Source organism: Hyla sarda, chromosome 9, assembly GCF_029499605.1.
Source record: "Hyla sarda isolate aHylSar1 chromosome 9, aHylSar1.hap1, whole genome shotgun sequence".
NCBI classification, from domain to species: domain Eukaryota; kingdom Metazoa; phylum Chordata; class Amphibia; order Anura; family Hylidae; genus Hyla; species Hyla sarda.
Genome location: NC_079197.1, coordinates 177,503,894 through 177,525,140, shown reverse-complemented (window position 1 = coordinate 177,525,140; position 21,247 = coordinate 177,503,894). Strand labels below are relative to the sequence as shown.

Here is a 21,247-nt window from a genome sequence, read left to right as displayed (position 1 = left end):
AAGTTAGTGGATAATGGGAGTCCACCACGATTTTTTTGTCCTTTTTGAGTAACGTACTCGATATACCGTATTTTTCGCCGTATAAGATGCACTTTTTCTTCCCCAAAACTGGGGGGAAAAAGTCGGTGCGTCTTATACGGCGAATACACCCCTATCGCGGCGATCCCTGCGGCCATCAACGGCCGGGACCCGCGGCCAATACAGGACATCACCGATCGCGGTGATGCCCTGTATTAACCCTTCAGACGCGGGGATCAAAGCTGACCGCCGCGTCTGAAGGGAAAGTGACACTAACCCGGCTGTTCAGTCGGGCTGTTCGGGACCACCGCGGTGGTCCCAAACAGCCTGACTGAATAGCCGGGTTAGTGCTTACAGGACACCGGGAGGGACCTTACCTGCCTCCTCGGTGTCTTCTCCATTCAGGGATCCCCTGTATGGCCGGCGCTCTCCTTCCTCGTCATCACGTCGTCGCGTACGTGCGTTGGCGTGCGTAACGACGTGATGACGGCGACAGAGAGCGAGGATACCCGGCCGGCAGCAGAGACGTTCCGGAGCGACGGGGACATGGCGACAGCGATGGAGCAACATCCAGGGCAGCGGTGACGGGTCCGGAGCGGCGGGGACACGTGAGAATTACCTCCTATGCAGTGGTCTTCAATCTGCGGACCTCCAGATGTTGCAAAACTACAACTCCCAGCATGCTGGGAGTTGTAGTTTTGCAACATCTGGAGGTCCGCAGGTTGAAGACCACTATTGGGTTCAAAATCTTACATTTTTTTTCGATTTTGCACCTAAAAATAGGGTGCGTCTTATACTCCGGTGCGTCCTATAGGGCGAAAAATACGGTACATGAAATATCACATTGACTTGTATTATATACTTTTTTTTTTGCGTGTGTACCTAGGTAGAAAGTATAGGTCATATCTTCTACACATGCACAATAGGGGTTTCAGAAGGCGCAAAATGCCCGGTTATCATATTTTCACTTATACATTAATTACATAAAAAGCTTTATGCAATGTATTGAATACGTTGTACGTATTTTTTTTTAAACGTATAAACATAAAAAAAATTGGGTGTTCGTTTTAACATCCGTTTTATATATACGTTTCTAACATACCCATCGAACGTATTAGAAATCGTGATGTGAACACAGCCTTATATACATGAAGAAAAAGCTGTATCAAGAGACTTTTGTGTTTTAAAAAATTCTCTGTAAACCCCTCCTCTCTGTTTTCATTCTGCAGTCTGACAGGACCGGAGTGAGCACAGAGGAGTGTTAGTCATGACCTCACTTCCTGGATTTTGTCCCAGCCTGTGCTTTAGCTGGGACAAAGATGATGCTGCAGCGGGACAGGACTTTGTTCTGAATAGTATGGGGACCCCTAGTGGTCTTTTTTTTTTTATACAGTCATGGCTGTAAATGTTGGCACCCCTGAAATTTTTCAAGAAAATTAAGTATTTCTCACAGAAAAGGATTGCATGGTTTTGCTATACACATGTTTATTCCCTTTGTGTGTATTGGAACTAAACAAAAAAGCTAATTGGACATAATGTCACCAAACTCCAAAAATGGGCTGGACAAAATTATTGGCACCTTTCAAAATTGTGGATAAAGAAGATTGTTTCAAGCATGTGATGCTCCTTTATACTCACCTGGGGCAAGTAACAGGTGTGGGCAATATAAAAATCACACCTGAAAGCAGATAAAAAGGAGAGAAGTTCACTTAGTCGTTGCTTTGTGTGTCTGTGTGTGCCACACTAAGTATGGACAACAGAAAGAGGAGAAGTGAACTGTCTGAGGACTTGAGAACCAAAATTGTGGAAAAATATCAACAATCTGAAGGTTACAAGTCCATCTCCAGAGATCTAGATTTGCCTTTGTCCACAGTGCGCAACATTATCAAGAAGTTTACAACCCCATGGCACTGTAGATAATCTCCCTGGGCGTGGACGAAAGAGAAAAATTGATGAAAGGTGTCAATGCAGGATAGTCCGGATGGTGGATAAGCAGCCCCAAACAAGTTCCAAAGATATTCAAGCTGTCCTGCAGGCTCAGGGAGCATCAGTGTCAGCTCGAACAATCCGTCGACATTTAAATGAAATGAAACGCTATGGCAGGAGACCCAGGAGGACCCCACTATGGAGGAAACCCAGGAGGACCCCACTATGGAGGAGACCCAGGAGGACCCCACTATGGAGGAGACCCAGGAGGACCCCACTATGGAGGAGACCCAGGAGGACCCCACTGCTAACAGCAAGACTACATTTTGCCAAAATGAACTTGAGTAACCAAAATCCTTCTGGGAAAACGTCTTGTGGACAGATGAGACCAGGATAGAGCTTTTTAGTAAAGCAAATCATTCTACTGTTTACCGAAAACGGAATGAGGCCTACAAAGAAAAGAACACAGTACCTACAGTGACATATGGGGGAGGTCAGTGATGTTTTGGGTTGTTTTGCTGCCTCTGGCACTGGGGGCCTTGAATGTGTACAAGACATCATGAAATCTGAGGATTACCAATGGATTTTGGGTCGCACTGTACAGCGCAGTATCAGAAAGCTGGGTTTGTGTCTGAGATCTTGGGTCTTCAAGCAGGACAATGACCCCAAACATACATCAAAAAGCCCCAGAAATGGATGGCAACAAAGCGCTGGAGAGTTCTGAAGTGGCAGCAATGAGTCCAGATCTAAATCCCATTGATCACCTGTGGAGAGATCTTATAATTACTGTTGGGAAAAGGCGCCTTCCAATAAGAGACCTGGAGCCGTTTGTAAAGGAAGAGTGGTCCAACATTCCGGCTGAGAGGTGTAAGAAGCTTATTGATGGTTATAGGAAGCCACTGATTTCAGTTATTTTTTTCCAAAGGGTGTGCAACCAAATATTAAGTTAAGGGGCCAATAATTTTGTCCAGACCATTTTTGGAATTTGGTGACATTATGTCCAATTTGCTTTTTTTCCTCCCTTTTTTGGTTTAGTTCCAATAAACACAAAGGGAATAAACATGTGTATAGCAAAACATGTGTTACTGCAATCCTTTCCTGTGAGAAATACTTCATTTTCTTGAAAAATTTCAGGGGTGCCAACATTTACATGACTGTATAAACCATGATTTCTATAACAAGTATTTTTAATTTAATTATCTACATAAAGAGACGTGAACTCGGCAACGCAGGTATAACTGATCCAAAACAGTAACTTCTTTATTTACAAAAACATATACAGGATGATTCGTCTAGGTGTAAAGATATTGCGGGGAGAGACAAATGGGAGAGGTTATGGAGCAGTGGAATCTGACAGCTGTTTCGTGCCCATAATGCACTTCGTCAGACCCCCTTTGGAGGTGGTAATGGTAATTATTTTTACTTTTATTTAGGAAAATAAGTATGCTTAACGTTGCTCTATGACACTTATCTTTCCGCATGCGCAGCTGTATGAGAACTCATTTATTGTGCTGTGATCTATAGTTTTTATTGTTACCACTTTTGCTTTAATGGGACTGTTTTTTATGAATTATTTATAATAATTAAAATTTTATATGAAATTACCAAAATATCTTCAATTCTGGTATTTTTTTATGTTCCTGTCGGTTGCCATGCCAGATCATAAACACATTTTTAATAGGACAATTCTGCACACAAAGATTATTAATAAAATGGGAAATGGGATAATTTTTATATTTTTAAGTGCCCATAGGTGCTTATTAATCGCAATAATTAGATTGCTAATACTGTTTAATGAAACACAATGGCATAGCACTGATGAGTACTATCGACAATCTACTTGTAAAGACTGCCTTGGCAATTAGGCGGCACGGAGGTTAGCTGGTGAAGACCACTGCAGAGGTCCCGATCAGACGCCCGCTACCAGTCATTTCTTAATTTTAGGTGCCATAATCAGCACTGATGGCAGCACCTAAAAGGGTTCATGAAGAACATCGTCAAGATTGCTGAGGTTTGTCATTAGCGGTTAGTTGCTGGGTAGGAGGCAAGCTCAGTCCCTGAGTTTGCTTCATAGTCTCCTAGCACTCCTAGCTGCCATATGCATGTGAATTTTGTGTGAAGGGGTTAATAAAGAAAGCCACCTGATTGGTTGGTATGGGCAACAGATCCACTTTTCCTCTTCAAAGCCAAGACAACACAGGATCGGCTTAGGGACAACTCTGTGAATGTCCTTGAGTGGCCCCAGCCAGAGACCGAACCCAATAGAACATCTCTGGAGACCTGATAATGGCTTCTACTGATGGTCCCATCCAACCTGACAGAACTGAGAGGATCTACAGAGAAGAATGGGAGAAAGTCCCCAAATCCAGGTGTGTAAACCTTGTGGCCTCATCTCCAAGAAGACTGGAAGTTGGAATCAATGCCCAAGGGGGCTTCACCCAAATCCTTAGTAAGGGGTATGAATACTTATGTAACTGCAATATTATAATTCTTCCTTTTCAATAAATTAGCAAAGGTTTGTAACATTCTGTGATCACTTTGTCATTATGAGGGATTGAGTTAAGATGGGGGAAACCTGATTTTTTATTTTAGCCCAAGGAGCAACAATGTAAAAGGGTCTAAAGACTTTCAAAATGAATTGTTTAGTGATGAAGTGGTGACAGTACAGGGGGTGACCTGCAAATAGTATGGAAATGACCGGTACATAGTATGAAGTGATGGGTAGGGAAAACAGAGGTGATAGTATGGAGGGGATAGGTACAGAGGTGATGGTATGGGAGGGAACGGTACATAGTAGAGCCCTGCACAGGACTGTTTTGTGTTGTTTTTTTTTCTATATATTCCCCTTTGCTGGATTTCTGACCATTACCACCTGCTCCCGCAACGTGTCCAATCCCACCCGCTCCGCAACGTGTCCAACCCCACCCGCTCCGCAACGTGTCCAATCCCACCCGCTCCGCAACGTGTCCAACCCCACCCGCTCCGCAACGTGTCCAACCCCACCCGCTCCGCAACGTGTCCAACCCCACCTGCTCCCGCAACGTGTCCAATCCCACCCGCTCCCGCAACGTGTCCAACCCCACCCGCTCCTGCAAGCGGCAACAGAAATATTAGCCCCACATGCTATTTAATTACCCCTGTACTATTTTATTTCCATTTTATCAGCCTCTGTAGTATTTCATCAGGCCCCTGTGGCATTTCAGAGGGCTGCAGGACTGCACAGGACCCGCTGTATGTTCTGTGACCGCTCTCTGGATCATGTGAGTACACAGAATAGGGTGATATTATGAAGATAATCAGTATTCTGCATAGAGATGATGTGTAAGTGGTAAAAGGTGCACAGTATGGTTTGATAATATGAATATGAGGGATACACAGTATGGGGTGAATATATATCATATTCATACTATGTATGGGAGTAAAAGGTACATCGAATGGATTAATTGTATGAATATGACAGATACATAGTATGGCCTGATGAAGAGAACAATACATAGTATGCGGGTGATGGCTACATACAGTATGAAGGTTACAGTACAGGAGTGATAGAATAAAGATAAGCGATACAGAGTATGGGGGTAATAGAATGAAGCTGACTGTGCTCCTGTATATCTGGGGGGACCTGTATACATTGTATATCTGGGAGGGTCCTCTATATGTGGGGACTTCTGTTTAACGGCAGATCCTGTATATAGGGGGGTCCTGTATACTCTTTATCTCTTGAGGGGTCTCTATATTTGGGGAGTTCTGTATACTGGGATCCTGTATACTTTGTATCTGGGGGTCTTTGTATATCTGGAATCCTGCATATCTGGAGATCATGCAAATCTAAAGGTCTCTGTATACTGTGTATATCTGGGGGAGGGATTTCAGTATATCGGGGGTCCTGTATATATGGAGGAGGGGTTGTCTCTGAACATCTGGAAATCCTGTATATCTAATGGTCTCTGTATATCTGGGAATCCTGTATATCAGGGGGATCCTGTATACTCTATACATCTGGGCATCTCTGTATATTTGGGGGTCTTTGTATATCTGGAATCCTGTATATCAAGGGGAGGGGGTCTCTGCATATCTGGAGATCATGTAAATCTAAAGGTCTCTGTATACTGTGTATATCTGCGGAGGGGCCTTTGTATATCTGGGGGCCCTGTATATTTAGGGGGAGGGGTTGTCTCTGAATATCTGGGAATCCTGTATATCTAAGCGTCTCTGTATATCTGGGGTGAAGGAGTCTCTGTATATCTGGGTATCCTGTATATGTGGGGGTCTCCTATACACAGTATATCAGGGGTCCTGTATAACTGGGGGGGGGGGTCCCTGTATAGCTGAAGGGGGGGGGGGTCTCTGCATATATGAGGAGCATATCAATCTGAAGATCTCTGTATACTGTATATATCCTGGGGGAGGGCTCTGTCTGTATGTCGGGGGTCTCTGTATATCTGGGGGTCCCTGTATAGCTTAAGGGGGGGGGGGGGTCTCTGCATATATGAGGATCATGTCAATCTGAAGATCTCTGTATACTGTATATATCCTGGGGGAGGGCTCTGTATGTCGGGGGTTTCTGTATATCTGGGGGTCCCTGTATAGCTTAAGGGGGGGGTCTCTGCATATATGAGGCTCATGTCAATCTGAAGATCTCTGTATACTGTATATATCCTGGGGGAGGGCTCTGTATGTCGGGGTCCTGTATATCTGGGGGTCTCTGTATAGCTGAAGGGGGGTCTCTGCATATATGAGGATCATGTCAATCTGAAGATCTCTGTATACTGTATATATCCTGGGGGAGGGCTCTGTCTGTATGTCGGGGGTTTCTGTATATCTGGGGGGTCTCTGTATAGCTGAAGGGGGGGTCTCTGCATATATGAGGATCATGTCAATCTGAAGATCTCTGTATACTGTATATATCCTGGGGGAGGGCTCTGTATGTCAGGGGTCTCTGTATATCTGGGGGTCTCTGTATAGCTGAAGGGGGGGGGGGTCTCTGCATATATGAGGATCATGTCAATCTGAAGATCTCTGTATACTGTATATATCCTGGGGGAGGGCTCTGTATGTCGGGGTCCAGTATATCTGGGGGTCTCTGTATAGCTGAAGGGGGGGGTCTCTGCATATATAAGGATCATGTCAATCTGAAGATCTCTGTATACTGTATATATCCTGGGGGAGGGCTCTGTATGTCGGGGTCTCTGTATATCTGGGGGTCTCTGTATATCTGGGGGTCTCTGTATATCTGGGGGTCTCTGTATATCTGGGGGTCCCCCGGCCTCCATGGCTCCTCCCGGCCTGTGTATTATGGATTCGGCGCCCCCGGCCGCGGCCTGTCCTCCCCCGGCCCCTCCGGTTACCTGCCGGGCTCCGGGCATCCTCTCTCCGCCGGGGTCTCGGGTCTTCGGATCAGGGGGCTGCGGGGGCCTCGGCCAATGAGCGAGGGAAGCGGGCGCGGCCTCCTCCTCCTCCCCCCGGGCCGCTCCGGCCTCCTCCCCCCCGCACCTCACGTCACTGGCGGAGGGAGAGCGGAGAACCGGCAGCTCCAGGCCCGGGAGGCTGCGGCACTACAAGTCCCAGCACTGACAGTCACCTCACCCGCTCCTCACGGGAACGGGCTCGCGTAGTACTACAACTCCCAGCATGAGCGCTCCTCTGGTGGGACGCAGGCCCCGGCCGTGAGCTGGTGTCGCTGTGGTGTGACTGGGCCTCCATGATCCGGGGATGGCCGCACAAGCCTTATCCGTCACCCCACAGGCCGCCATGTTATCTTGTACAAGCAGCGAAGCAGTAACCCATAGCAACCAATCAGATCACTGCTTTCATTTCTCTTCCTTCCTCTAGGAACAAGCATTCATCTCATTGGCTACTGTCAGCCATTCTAAAGAGTAAAACGGTCATTAATTGGTTGTTGCGACACAGCAGTTACCCAGGGCAACCAATCAGATTACTGCTTTCATTATCGACTTTCCCCTGGAAACAAGTGTTATTTGATTAGGTTCTGTTGGACACGCCTCTGAAGAGTGAAGCAGTGATTTGGTTGCCCATAGCAACCAATTAGATTTTTGCTTTCCCTAGTAACAAGCATCCATTTTAATTGGTTGCTATTGGATACACCTATGAAAAGTAAAGCGGTGAACTGGCACGCTTGACAATAAGACAGTGTTTTCCAAGCAGGGTGCCTCCAGCTGTTGCAAAACTACAACTCCCAGCATGCCCGGACGGCATGCTGGAAGTTGTAGTTTTGCAACAGCTGGAGGCACCATGCTTGGGAAACGCTGCAAATAAGGATACGTACAGTTCTGACAGACATAATGTTTTTATTTTTCTTCCCACCCCATTGTGTGAGGGCCTGTTTTTTGCGGGACGAGCTGTACTTTTTATTGGTACCATTTTTGCGGTACATTATACCTTTAGATTATTTTCAGTCCACTTTTTTGACCAACATTAGCAATTTTTGCGCTATTTTTTTATAGATTTTTTCAGCGTTCACCGCGAAAGATAAATAACATTATCATTTTATAGTACAAGTGGTTACGAACGTGCTGATACCTATTATGTATATTTTTTTTTATTTTTTTTTATGATAATATAGATCTTTATTGGGAAAGGGGCATTTATTAAATTTTTAACATTTTACCTATGTACATATTTAAAAACATTTTATTTTTATACTTTTTACTTTTTCCCTGTTATACTACACTGAAGTTCACCTGTATTGCAGCACAGTATAACTATCAGTATACGCTGACATTTTTCCTATGAGACCCAGCCTAGGGCTGGACCTCACAGGCTTCCATACCTGACATCATCTGGCCACCTGCTGCCATGGCAACCATCGGAACCCCGCAGTTGTATCGCTGGATCGCTAATGGGAAACTGGGAGCCCCCTCTCCCTGTCAATCCTATAGATGCCGTGGTCAGTACTGACCACACCATCTATGGTATTACCACTGCCGAGACTGGTACGACTTTAGTTTGGCACTGAGATTGAATAGGCAGGATGTATGGGTACAGATTTGTAAATTTCTTCTATTAAAAAATCTTTACCCTTCCAGTACTTTTCAGCAGCTGTATGCGACAGAGAAAATTCTATACTTTTTGAATTTCTTTTTTGTCTTGTCCACAGTGCTCTCTGCTGACACCTGATGCCCGTATCCGGAACTGCCCAGAGCAGGAGAAAATCCCCACTGCAAACCTATACTGCTCTGGACAGTTCCTGATACAGACAGAGGTGTCAGCAGAGAGCACTGTGGACAAGACAAAAAAGAAATTCAAAAAGTATAGAATTTTCTCTGTAGCATACAGCTGCAAAAAAGTACTGGAAGGGGGAAGGGTAAAGAATTTTTAATAGAAGTAATTTACAAATCTGTGTAAAGGAGTACTCCGGCGCGCACTTTTTTCCTTTTATCCCGTCCGGGCTGCAAAATAAAAGAAAACGCACTTTCTCTTACCTGCCAACGCGCCCCCGGAGCTCCGGTACAATCCGGTACAGGTGTTCGGTCCCCGGGCTGTATTCTTCTTACTTCCTGTTAGCCCGGCGCGTCACACGGAGCTTCAGCCTATCACCGGCCGCAGCGATGTCCCGCCTCGACCGGTGATAGGCTGAAGCTCCGTGTGACGTGCTGGGTTAACAGGAAGTAAGAAGAATACAGCCCGGGGACCGAACACCTGTACCGGAGCTCCGGGGGCCCATTGGCAGGTAAGAGAAAGTGCGTTTTCTTTTATTTTGCAGCCCGGACAGGATAAAAGGAAAAAAGTGCGCGCCGGAGTACTCCTTTAACTTTCTGGTACCAGTTGATGTGAATACTGGTAAAATACCCTCTGCCTATGTGAAAAGTGTGTTAGTGTGGGAGCCTAACTACTATATGGGGTCAGAGGGCCTAACTACTATATGGGGTCAGTTTGGAGGCCTAACTACTATATGGGGGCAGTGTGGGGGCCTAACTACTATATCGGGGCAGTGTGGGGGCCTAACTACTGTACGGTGGCAGTGTGGGGGCCTAACTACTATGCAGGGGTAGTGTGGGGGCCCAATTACTATATGAGGGCAGTGTTAGGGTCTTAACACCTTGCAAGAGGGCAGTGTGGGGGCCTAACTTCTATACGGGGTCAGTGCAGGGGCCTAACTGCTGTACGGGGGCAGTGTGGGGGCCCAATTACTATATGAGGGCAGTGTTACACAGATGAGTCTGTATAGAGGATTGTATAGAGGTGAGGATTGTGCTGGAGTGAGGAGCCTTAAAGGGGTGATTTTTTTTTTTTTTTTTTTTAAATCAACTGGTGCCAGAAAGTTAAACAGATTTGTAAATGACTTCTATTAAAAAATCTTAATCCTTCCAGTACTTATTAGCGGCTGTATACTACAGAGGAAATTCTTTTCTTTTTGGATTTCTTTTCTGTCTGACCACAGAGCTCTCTGCTGACACCTCTGTCCATGTCAGGAACTGTCCAGATCAGAAGCAAATCCCAATGGTTCCTGACACAGAGGTGTCGGCAGAGAGCACTGTGGTCAGACAGAAAAGAAATTCAAAAAGAAAAGAACTTCCTCTGTAGTATACAGCCGCTATTAAGTACTGGAAGGATTACGATTTTTTAATAGAAGTAATTTACAAATCTGTTTAACTTTCTGGCACCAGTTGATAAAAAAAAAAATAGGTTTCCACCGAAGTACTCCTTTAATAGCTTTGTATATAGTAGATTTTATTCAATGACAGTATGGTGGTATTATTCAATTGCTATGTGGTGTAATGGTAGTGGTCATGGTGTGGCAGTATTATGTGGTATTAAAAATTAGGTGGGGTAGAATGGGCCCCCAAAAAAGTGCTTGCTCTGGGTCAAACCATTAAAGACGGACCTGCAATGTTGCATAATGTATAATGATGTATAAACAAATAATAAAAATGATAAAAACACTAATCCATCAGCCATATCTCTTAAAAACATGGCTGGGTACACACCGTGCATTTACTGGCCACGGATTATTATCACATTTCGCTGGGTTCACAGATGCAGCATTTAACACTTTGTAAAAAAAAGCAGTAAAAAACACAAAATGACACTACGTGAACCCGGCCTATCAGCTGTAAAATGATTGCTACGAGCAATGCCGCCATTCTCTCATAACTGCGCTCTAATCATGAGCAACGCACAACAGCGACACATTAATAAACGTATTATCTTTTATTGACGATTATTCTGTATAACCAGGAATGAGGAGATTCATCTTACAGGCGGTCTGACCTTACAGAGCCAATAATCTTCTCAGACCCAAAATACCATAAGCAGCGGCCATATTCCTCGGAGGAGCCCAGAACACGACGTATTATATTCATTATTATGGGCCTTAATAGTCATTGTACGTTTTAACTTGTGGACGTCCAAAGTGAAAAGATCGCTGGGCCCAGGCAGCGTTTGGAGGGTAAGGCTCTGGCGATCTCTGCTGGTAGTCATCGGGGGGCAGCGGGGGCCCTGAGAACCTCTGTAATAGAAGAGATGACAGGTGAATGGAATAAATAGCAGAAACCATGTTGATGATCAACTGGCACCAGAAACTTAAATAGATTTGTAAATGACTTCTATTAAAAAATCTTAATCCTTCTAATAATTATCAGCTGCTGAAGTTGAGTTGTTGTTTTCTGTCTGGCAACAGTGCTCTCTGCTGACATCTCTGCTTGTCTCGGGAACTGCACAGAGTAGAAGAGGTTTGCTATGGGGATTTGCTTCTACTCTGGACAGTTCCCGAGACAGGTGTTATCAGAGAGCACTTAGACAGAAAAGAACAACTCAACTTCAGCAGCTCATAAGTACTGAAAGGATTAAGTTTTTTTAATAGAAGTCAATCACAAATCTGTGTAACTTTCTGGAGCCAGTTGATATGTAAAAAAAAGTTTTTCCTGGATAACCCCTTTAAAGGGGTACTCCGCTGAAAACATCTTATTCCCTTTCCTTTGGATGTTAGATAAGAAGTTTTCAGCGGAGTACCCCTTTAACTTTGACACAGATTACAGTCGCATGCTGTGGATGACGCTTCACTGGTTTTATAATGCGTTCAGCCGTGTCGCGGACGTAGACGCTGGTGACTACTGATGTATTTTTATGATGGATGCCACTTGCTGGGCCGAAGTATGGCTTCTTTCACACTACGTTCAAACAGTATACAGTACGTACGCGCATTGATTGATCCTGGCGCAAATTTTAAATGGATACTTAGACTCCCATTTACCTGATGGAGGCCAAAAATGTCTAATGTTGGCCTCCATTTGTTATGTATGCAGTGGGGTCTGTTGGATTAAAGGGGTACTCTGGTGGCAAACAAATGTTTTAAAATCAACTGGTGCCACAAAGTTAAACGGATTTGTAAATTACTTTGAGTTAAAAATCTTAATCCTTCCAGTACTTATCAACTGCTGTATGCTCCACAGGAAGTTGTGTAGTTCTTTCCAGTCTGACCACAGTGCTCTCTGCTGACACCTCTGTCTGTATCAGGAACTGTCCAGAGCAGGAGAGGTTTGCTATGAGGATTTGCTTGTACTCTGGACAGTTCCTGACATGGACAGAGGTGTCAGCAGAGAGCACTGTGGTCAGACAGAAAAGAACTACACAACTTCCTGTGGAGCAGAACATACATTAGCTGATAAGTACTGGAAGGATTAAGATTTTTAACTACAAGTACTTTACAAATCCTTTTAACTTTCTGGCACCAGTTGATTTAAGAAAAAAAAATTGTTTTCCACCAGAGTAAAGCTTTAAATATTCTACTGAATGGATGTTTACCGTGCGGTATTTGTCCTTTTAACGATAGACATATATGAGGGATTTTCTGAAATAGCTGTAAAATATTTTCTTTTTGCAAATCACTGTAAACCGCACCATTTTTGCCATAATTTTGGTAATTTGTTTTAAAAACACATGCGATACTGCAACCGTACCACAAAGCAGTAAACATGCCTCCAGCTCAAAGTAAGGCTGCGTTCACACGGCTGTCTAGACCCGTTCTTCTCCCCTTAAAAAAAAAAAACTGACTTAAAAAAAAAACACAATAACGGATGCAAACTGATGTTATCGTTTGTCACCGTTTGTATCAGTTATTGTTCAGTTAATAAACCAAAAAATAAAAATAAAAAATTTTTGTTCTGAGCATGCTCAGAAGTAAAAACGGATCAAAAAATGGATTGAAAAAAAAACCGGTTGAAAACGGGTGACATTAACCCCTTAAGGACCGGAGGTTTTTCCGTTTTTGCATTTTCGTTTTTTGCTCCTTGCCTTTAAAAAATCATAACTCTTTCAAATTTACACCTAAAAATCCATATGATGGCTTATTTTTTGCGCCACCAATTCTACTTTGTAATGACGTCAATCATTTTGCCCAAAAATCTATGGTGAAGCGGGGAAAAAAATCATTGTGCGACAAAATTGAAAAAAAACGCTGTTTTGTAACTTTTGGGGGCTTCCGTTTCTACGTAGTACATTTTTCGGTAAAAATGACACCTGATATGTATTCTGTAGGTCCATACGATTAAAATGATCCCCTACTTATATAGGTTTGATTTTGTCGGACTTCTGGAAAAAATCATAACTACATGCAGGAAAATTAATACGTTTAAAATTGTCATCTTCTGACCCCTATAACTTTTTATTTTTCCGTGTATGGGGCGGTGTGAGCGCTCATTTTTTGCGCCGTGATCTGAAGTTTTTAATGGTACCATTTTTGTATTGATAGGACTTATCTTATCATTTTTAAATGATATAAAAAGTGACCAAAAATGCACTATTTTGGACTTTGGAATTTTTTTGCGCGCACGCCATTGACCGAGCGGTTTAATTAATGATATATTTTTATAATTCGGACATTTCCGCACGCGGTGATACCACATATGTTTATTTTTATTTTTATTTACACTGTGTTTTTTTTTTATTGGAAAAGGGGGTGATTCAAACTTTTAATAGGGGAGGAGTTAAATGATCTTTATTCACTTTTTTTTTTCACTTTTTTTTTGCAGTGTTATAGGTCCCATAGGGACCTATAACACTGCACACACTGATCATTGTTATCCCATAGGGACCTATAACACTGCACACATTGATCATTGTTATCCCATAGGGACCTATAACACTGCACACACTGATCTTCATCATTGATCACTGGTTTCTCATAAGAAACCAGTGATCAACGATTCTGCCGCATGACTGCTCATGCCTGGATCTCAGGCACTGAGCAGTCATTCGGCGATCGGACAGCGAGGAGGCAGGAAGGGACCCCCCGGCTTTCCTGTAAGCTGTTCGGGATGCCGCGGCTATCCCGAACAGCTCGACTGAGCTAGTCGGGAACTTTCACTTTTAGCCGCGCGGCTCAGCTCTGAGCGCGCGGCTAAGGGGTTAATAGCGCGCGGCGCCGCGATCGGCGCTGCGCGCTATTAGAGGCGGGTCCCGGCTTCACTATGACGCCGGGCCCGCCGTGATATGACGCGGGGTTACTGTGTAACCCCGCGTTATATCAGAAGAGCAGGACCAAGGACGTACCGGTACGTCCTTGGTCCTTAAGGGGTTAAAATAAAAACGGACTTAAAAAAAAAAACACAATAACGGATGCAAACTGATGTTATCGTTTGTAACCGTTTGTATCAGTTATTGTTCAGTTAATAAACCAAAAAAAAATGTTTTTTTTGTTCTGAGCATGCTCAGAAGTAAAAACGGATCAAAAAATGGATTGAAAAAAAAAAACGGTTGAAAACGGATGGCATTAAAGGCTCATCCCTTTTCCATAGACGTCAACGTTAAATTTACTGTATCCGTTTTTTCTTCCGTTTTTTTGACAGAAGAAAAGATCCTGCATGTGCAGTTTTTTCTGCAGTAGAAAAAAAACGGAAGTGAGTGCCGACTGGTACAAACGGATGTAAAAGGATTGTAAAAAAATCCCATTCACATGAATGGGATTTTTTTTAAACAGTTTTTAATCCGTTTACATCCTGCAAGACTGGAACCGAAACGGGGGTAAAAAAAAAAAACGGGGACAGACGGCGGTGTGAACGCACCCTAAGCCGCACCAGATGGTATGTTCAGGCCCCATTCAAAGATCAATAAAAAGAGTTTAAAAATATTTCTAATAGATTTTTGTTTGAAAATGCAATAAAGAACATTGGAAAAATAAAGCTCGAGTAAACTTTGCGCCAGAATTTAAATGTAAACAAGAGTTTGGAAATGTCCTGTAATCGGGACTAGATCCCACGTCACACTCACCTCTGCACAACTGGAGCGCGTTAGGTAAACTTTGGCTTTTCTTTACATAAGCTCCTTTGAAAATGTAGTGAGGTTTTGGCGCCATTTAAATATTTGGTGCAAAGCGCGGTAAAAAAAGTGGTGAAAAGAAAAATCACACTACAGTTTTGAATTTACATTCGAAAATGTCCCTTGAGGAATCTTATCATTTTGTTCCGAAAGCTGCGGGTAACAGGGGTCGTGACGTCATGGCCACGCCTCTTGCGCCATCGTGGCACGCCCCCTCATTGCAAGTCTATAGACTGGCATTGAGGGGGTGTGGTGTGACGGCACGACCCCTGCCGCCCACACCTAGCATTCTATATGAACGCCGGGTGCTGCAAAGAGATTGCGTGGGTCCCAGCCGCGGGACCCCCATGATCACACATTTTATCCCCTGTCCTTTGAATAGGGGATAAGATGTCTTGGGGCGGAGTACCCCATTAAAGGGGTACTCCTCTGGAAAACATTTTTCTTTTAAATCAACTGTTGCCAAAAAGTTAAACAGATTTGTAAGTTTCTTCTAGTTAAAAAAATCTTAATCCTTCCAGTACTTATCAGCTGCTATATGCTCCACAGGAAGTTGTTTTCTTGTTGAATTTAAATTCAGACAGAAAATAAATTTTAAAAGAAAATAACTTCCTGTGGAGCATACAGCAGCTGATAAGTACTGGATGGATGCATGGATTAATGTTCTAGTGGATTAATGTCCTAGTGACTCCGTTCAGCCATTGAATTTAATGGTATTCATTACCCTCTTTTACAGTATACATTTGCATCCTGTTTTCGGCACCATGACAACGTTAAGTCTGATGTAATTTATATTCTAATATCTATTATCTATATAATATTTAATATCTAGGGCTGTATATAGAATAATACAGTCAGTCACATGGCATGTATCAGCTCTGTGCTGCCAGGGGTGATACTGGAGAAGGTAACTAGCAGAATTGTGACTGCAGCTCTGGAGGTGACTGGAGTACAGTGCACACTACATTGATCTAATCCTACAGATTATTATTAGCACAATCCTTTCTTTACACTTACAGAGTATTGTGGCCCCCGTGGCTCATAGTTTGGGTAGTCCGGCTCAGGGCCTCTGTAGCCATTATACTGATTTTGTGGCCTTACTTCCGAGTAACCAGCCGAAGGAGCATCAGAGTAATAACTGGAATACAAGAGACGCCATTACTGTACACGGGATATACTGACAGCGCCAAGAACGAGATCACAGCGTGTCATTCTACAACCAAACACATCTGTAACTACAGGATATATTTACATGACTCCACCAGCAGAATAGTGAGTACAGCTCTGGAGTATAATACAGGATACAACTCAGGATCAGTACAGGATCAGTAATGTAATGTATGTACACAGTGACCTCACCAGCAGAATAGTGAGTACAGCTCTGGAATATAATACAGGATACAACTCAGGATCAGTACAGGATCAGTAATGTAATGTATGTACACAGTGACCTCACCAGCAGAATAGTGAGTACAGCTCTGGAGTATAATACAGGATATAACTCAGGGTAAGTACAGGATAAGTAATGTAATGTATGTACACAGTGACCTCACCAGCAGAATAGCGAGTACAGCTCTGGAGTATAATACAGGATATAACTCAGGATCAGTACAGGATAAGTAATGTAATGTATGTACACAGTGACCTCACCAGCAGAATAGTGAGTACAGCTCTGGGGTATAATACAGGATATAACTCAGGATCAGTACAGGATAAGTAATGTAATGTATGTACACAGTGACCTCACCAGCAGAATAGTGAGTACAGCTCTGGAGTATAATACAGGATATAACTCAGGATCAGTACAGGATAAGTAATGTAATGTATGTACACAGTGACCTCACCAGCAGAATAGTGAGTACAGCTCTGGAGTATAATACAGGATATAACTCAGGATCAGTACAGAATAAGTAATGTAATGTATATACACAGTGACCTCACCAGCAGAATAGTGAGTACAGCTCTGGAGTATAATACAGGATATAACTCAGGATCAGTACAGGATAAGTAATGTATGTACACAGTGACCTCACCAGCAGAATAGTGAGTACAGCTCTGAAGTATAATACAGGATATAACTCAGGATCAGTACAGGATAAGTAATGTAATGTATGTACACAGTGACCTCACCAGCAGAATAGTGAGTACAGCTCTGGAGTATAATACAGGATATAACTCAGGATCAGTACAGGATAAGTAATGTAATGTATGTACACAGTGATCTCACCAGCAGAATAGTGAGTACAGCTCTGGAGTATAATACAGGATATGCAATAGGAGGGACCTATGAGTGGAGGGTAAATCCAATATTATTAACATTTGACCGCTAAGCGGTCACTAAGACCCTAAATTTCCCACCCAATATAAAACTTAACGTTTAATGAGCCGAGATTAAAATAACCTCACACATATTGATCCATGGTGCATTGATTGGCATGGCACTGCATGCTATAGAAGTGAATTGAAAAATTAGACTGTGGCTGCAGTCCACAGTCTATAGTGTGAGACAATTAAAAATCTAACACATTGCCCGCCCGCCCGACGTTTCGCCACAGGCTGTGGCTTTATCAAGGGCTAAGAGGCAAATGGCGTGCAAACAAGCCTTGCAGGGGTTTAAATAACCTCCTGTCTCTAACGTCATTAGAACATGTCACTTCCTGTATTAACATGACATCTCATTGGTTACAATCATATGCAGACTAATGATTGACCGCTTCCTGGCCAATGAATTTTAGACCAGGATGCATCTTGCTATATTCGTTTGATTGACAGCATCCTTGACCAACCGGCTGAGAACAATAAAGCTTCTGAACCCCTCATTGGTGCCGGAAAATGTATACGTATGTGCGCCATCGGTCCTGCGCTAACTAATAGCTTCCCGAACCTCCGATATGGGCGCATGCGCAGTATGGATGCGCAGAAGAACGTGCGCGAATACTTAGTCATATACAGGCACTGCTGGAAGCTGCGCGACAGCCATATGCGCCGGCACTTAGCCGATTTTTGGCATATGATTCACTCATGGCTATTGTGATAGGGCTGTAATACACAATATAACCACTATTGTGAACAAACGACTGCGTAGCAAGGATAGGTTAATTCAAGAACACTAATAAGTTACTATCTGGCAATATAAGACGGCCAACCTAGCAACGTAGGTATAAGATCAGAACAAGGAATATTAATCGATAAAGGGAGGAGTAAATACTCATCTGTTCTGCATAGATGTAGTCATAATTAATTCATATCATCAACGGAAGTTAATCATAAATATAATTAATAAAGGCTTATAACGGCTCTTCTATATAGTAACAATTGTAATAAGTGATTCCTGTCCTACAAGAAGGCTGCAAAGGTGAAGCCTTCATTCAGTCCATTTGGACTTTGGGATTTTAATCTCCAAATCCAACGGGCTTCTTCTTGAAGCAGTCTGGTGTTAAGATTGCCACGTCTCGGACCTAGTTTACACTGGGTAATGCCACAGAAACGTAATTCAAAGGGAGCATCATTGTGTACAGTCCTCATATGCCTAGCAATTGGCGTATCTTGGTAGGTGTTAATAGTACTCATATGTTTTGAGATACGCCTACGCAATTGTTGAACTGTCTTTCCTACATAGATTTTAGGACAATTGCAAGTGGCTAGGTACACTACCCCCGTCGTTTGGCAGGTGATGAAGTCCCTAATTTGATATTTCCGATTATCAATCGGATTAGAGAATTCTTTTGTACGTGGCATAAATTTGCAAAAATTGCACCGTCCACATGGATGTGATCCTTGAATTGATGATTTCAACCAACTGGATGCAGACTCCTCTGCATAAAAACTCCTAACTATTTGATTTTGAATATTGGGTCCTCTACGATAGGTTATAGAGGGGTAAGTAGAGATCACCTCCCTAAGGTCATTATCCACCTGTAATATAGGCCAATATTTCCTAAGTATATTCATGATTTTTTGATTGTGTTGATCAAAAGTTCCGATACATCTAATGATCTTTTGGCCACTATTGTCTTTAGCCAATTTGTGATCACGTAATAATTCAGATCTTGGAGTAGCCCTGGCTCTGGCGAAGGCCTTGTGAAGGACTTTCTTAGGGTAACCTCTATTGGTGAAGCGTCTATACAGGAGATCACATTCTTCTTGAAATTTAAGAGGATCAGAGCAATTCCTTTTGGCTCGTAGATATTGACTGATAGGGATACCTTTCTTCAATGGTACAGGATGATAACTCTTCCAATTGAGAAAACTATTGGTTGACGTAGGTTTACGATATATAGAAGTGTGAATGTGACCAAGTGAATCAATAGTGATAGTGAGGTCAAGAAAATGAAGAAATTTATCATGAATTTCAGAAGTAAAGTGCATATTAATATGATTAGTGTTAAGTGCTTGAACGAAGGATTGAAATAATTGTGTGGTGCTGTCCCAAAAAATCAATATATCATCTATATAACGACCCCAAAATAAAATGTGAGAGTTAAATTCTTGAAAAGTGTCAGAGAAAACGTGAGTGTCTTCCCACCACCCTAAGAATAAGTTAGAATAATTCGGTGCACAAGGAGTGCCCATAGCAGTGCCCTTCAACTGAAAATAAAAGTGCCTATCAAAAAGGAAAAAATTGTGAGTAAGTAAAAAACGTAATAAGGTCAAAACAAATTTGTTGTGTGCTGTGTACTGAAGACCTTTAGTAGTTAGGAAATGTTGTACAGCATGAAGTCCCTGTTCATGTTGGATGTTTGTGTAGAGAGATTCCACATCCAAACTAGCTATAAGAGTACCTGGAGGGAATGTGATCTCCTGTAATTTCTTCACAGTGTCCTTGGTATCCTTAATAAAGGACGGAAGAGAGGAAACAAAAGGGGCCAAGAACTGATCTACATAGTGACTGATATTTTGTGTAATATTGTCACACCCTGAAACAATAGGTCTGCCAGGGATAGGGGAACTCCGTTTGTGCACCTTAGGAAGGGCGTAGAAAGTGGCTATTGTTGGCGATGGATTAAAGAGATATTTAAATTCTTCTTCTGTTATCAATTGGTCTATTTTTGCCTCTTGTAAAATTGTACGTAAATTCTGGTTAAACTCCTGAAGTGGGTTATGGTCAAGTTTACGATAAGTATCTTTATCATTCAACAGTCTCATCACCATAGCCTTATAATAACTTTTGTCCATCAGGACGATGTTTCCTCCTTTATCAGAAGGTTTGCAAACAATCTCATTATTATGTTGTATTTCATCAAGTGCTCGGATTTCTTCCGTAGATAAGTTAGATGGAATATGGGGAGTCCTTGACCTTAGGGAACTGATCTCATGTGTAACCATCTTAACAAAAGTATCAATATTAGAGTATTGTGACAAGGATGGTGTAAAACTTGACTTAGGTTTAAGATTAGAGAAGGGAGCTTCAACTGAGACAATTCCTGTCTCACTTTCTTCTTCTAGCTGTTCTAGCATAGTAACAACTTGCTGATCTTGTTGTCTGTTCACAGCAGGATTGGTAGCAAGGTTTTTGTGAAATTTGTGTAGGGCAAGCTTCCTGCCAAATAGATTTATATCTTTAGTCCAAGTAAAAATATTACAAGGTGGTGTAGGGGTGAATGATAACCCCTTTTGTAATACGGACAGATGGTGTTCATTCAGAACTAGGGATGACAGGTTACAAATTTGCAATTGGTCACTGGTAGCATCAGTTATTGTCTGGGAATTGGATTGTATCCCCATTTGTCGCGATCCCTCAGTTGGACCCCTGGTTCTAAAAAAAGGTGAGGGGGGTTCTGTGGTAATCCTCCCATATGAGTAATCGTTGGAATGCCAGGTGCCCGTGGGGCAGCTGTTGTTGCTGTAGGACCAGGTATCACTGGGGTCATATGTACCTCTGCAGGATTGGGTAAGGCAGAGGATAAAAATCCATGTGAGTGCATGGAGGGATGACCACCTCCTTGAGTAGTATGAGGTGGGCATGGTTGTGAATGGCCTTGTGGTCTAGGGGTGTTCTCAGATTTAAAAGTACCAGTATTTTTTCTGT

General features: G+C 42.9%; 2 protein-coding genes across 9 annotated transcripts in view; both read right to left on the bottom strand.

Annotated features, from left to right (window-relative positions):
- Positions 1–7,856, bottom strand: part of ZNF711 (zinc finger protein 711) — a 47,328-nt gene extending 39,472 nt beyond the window's left edge. For 4 of the 6 annotated variants that reach the window (XM_056540420.1, XM_056540422.1, XM_056540421.1 and 1 more), the window contains exon 1: positions 7,293–7,854. The gene's annotated coding sequence lies outside the window, so the exon portion shown is untranslated. Of the gene's footprint in view, positions 1–7,292 lie in introns of all 6 variants that reach the window. The other 2 variants (XM_056540425.1, XM_056540426.1) reach the window with 2 other exon arrangements.
- A 3,233-nt stretch (positions 7,857–11,089) lies between these two features.
- Positions 11,090–21,247, bottom strand: part of LOC130291226 (uncharacterized) — a 42,053-nt gene continuing 31,895 nt past the window's right edge. For all 3 annotated transcript variants that reach the window (XM_056539780.1, XM_056539779.1, XM_056539781.1), the window contains exons 8-9: positions 16,237–16,357; positions 11,090–11,413 (exon numbers count right to left, since the gene is read on the bottom strand). In XM_056539780.1, coding sequence (XP_056395755.1) covers positions 11,279–11,413; positions 16,237–16,357 — 256 coding nt within the window. In that variant the 3' untranslated portion in view covers positions 11,090–11,278. The remainder of the gene's footprint in view (positions 11,414–16,236; positions 16,358–21,247) is intronic.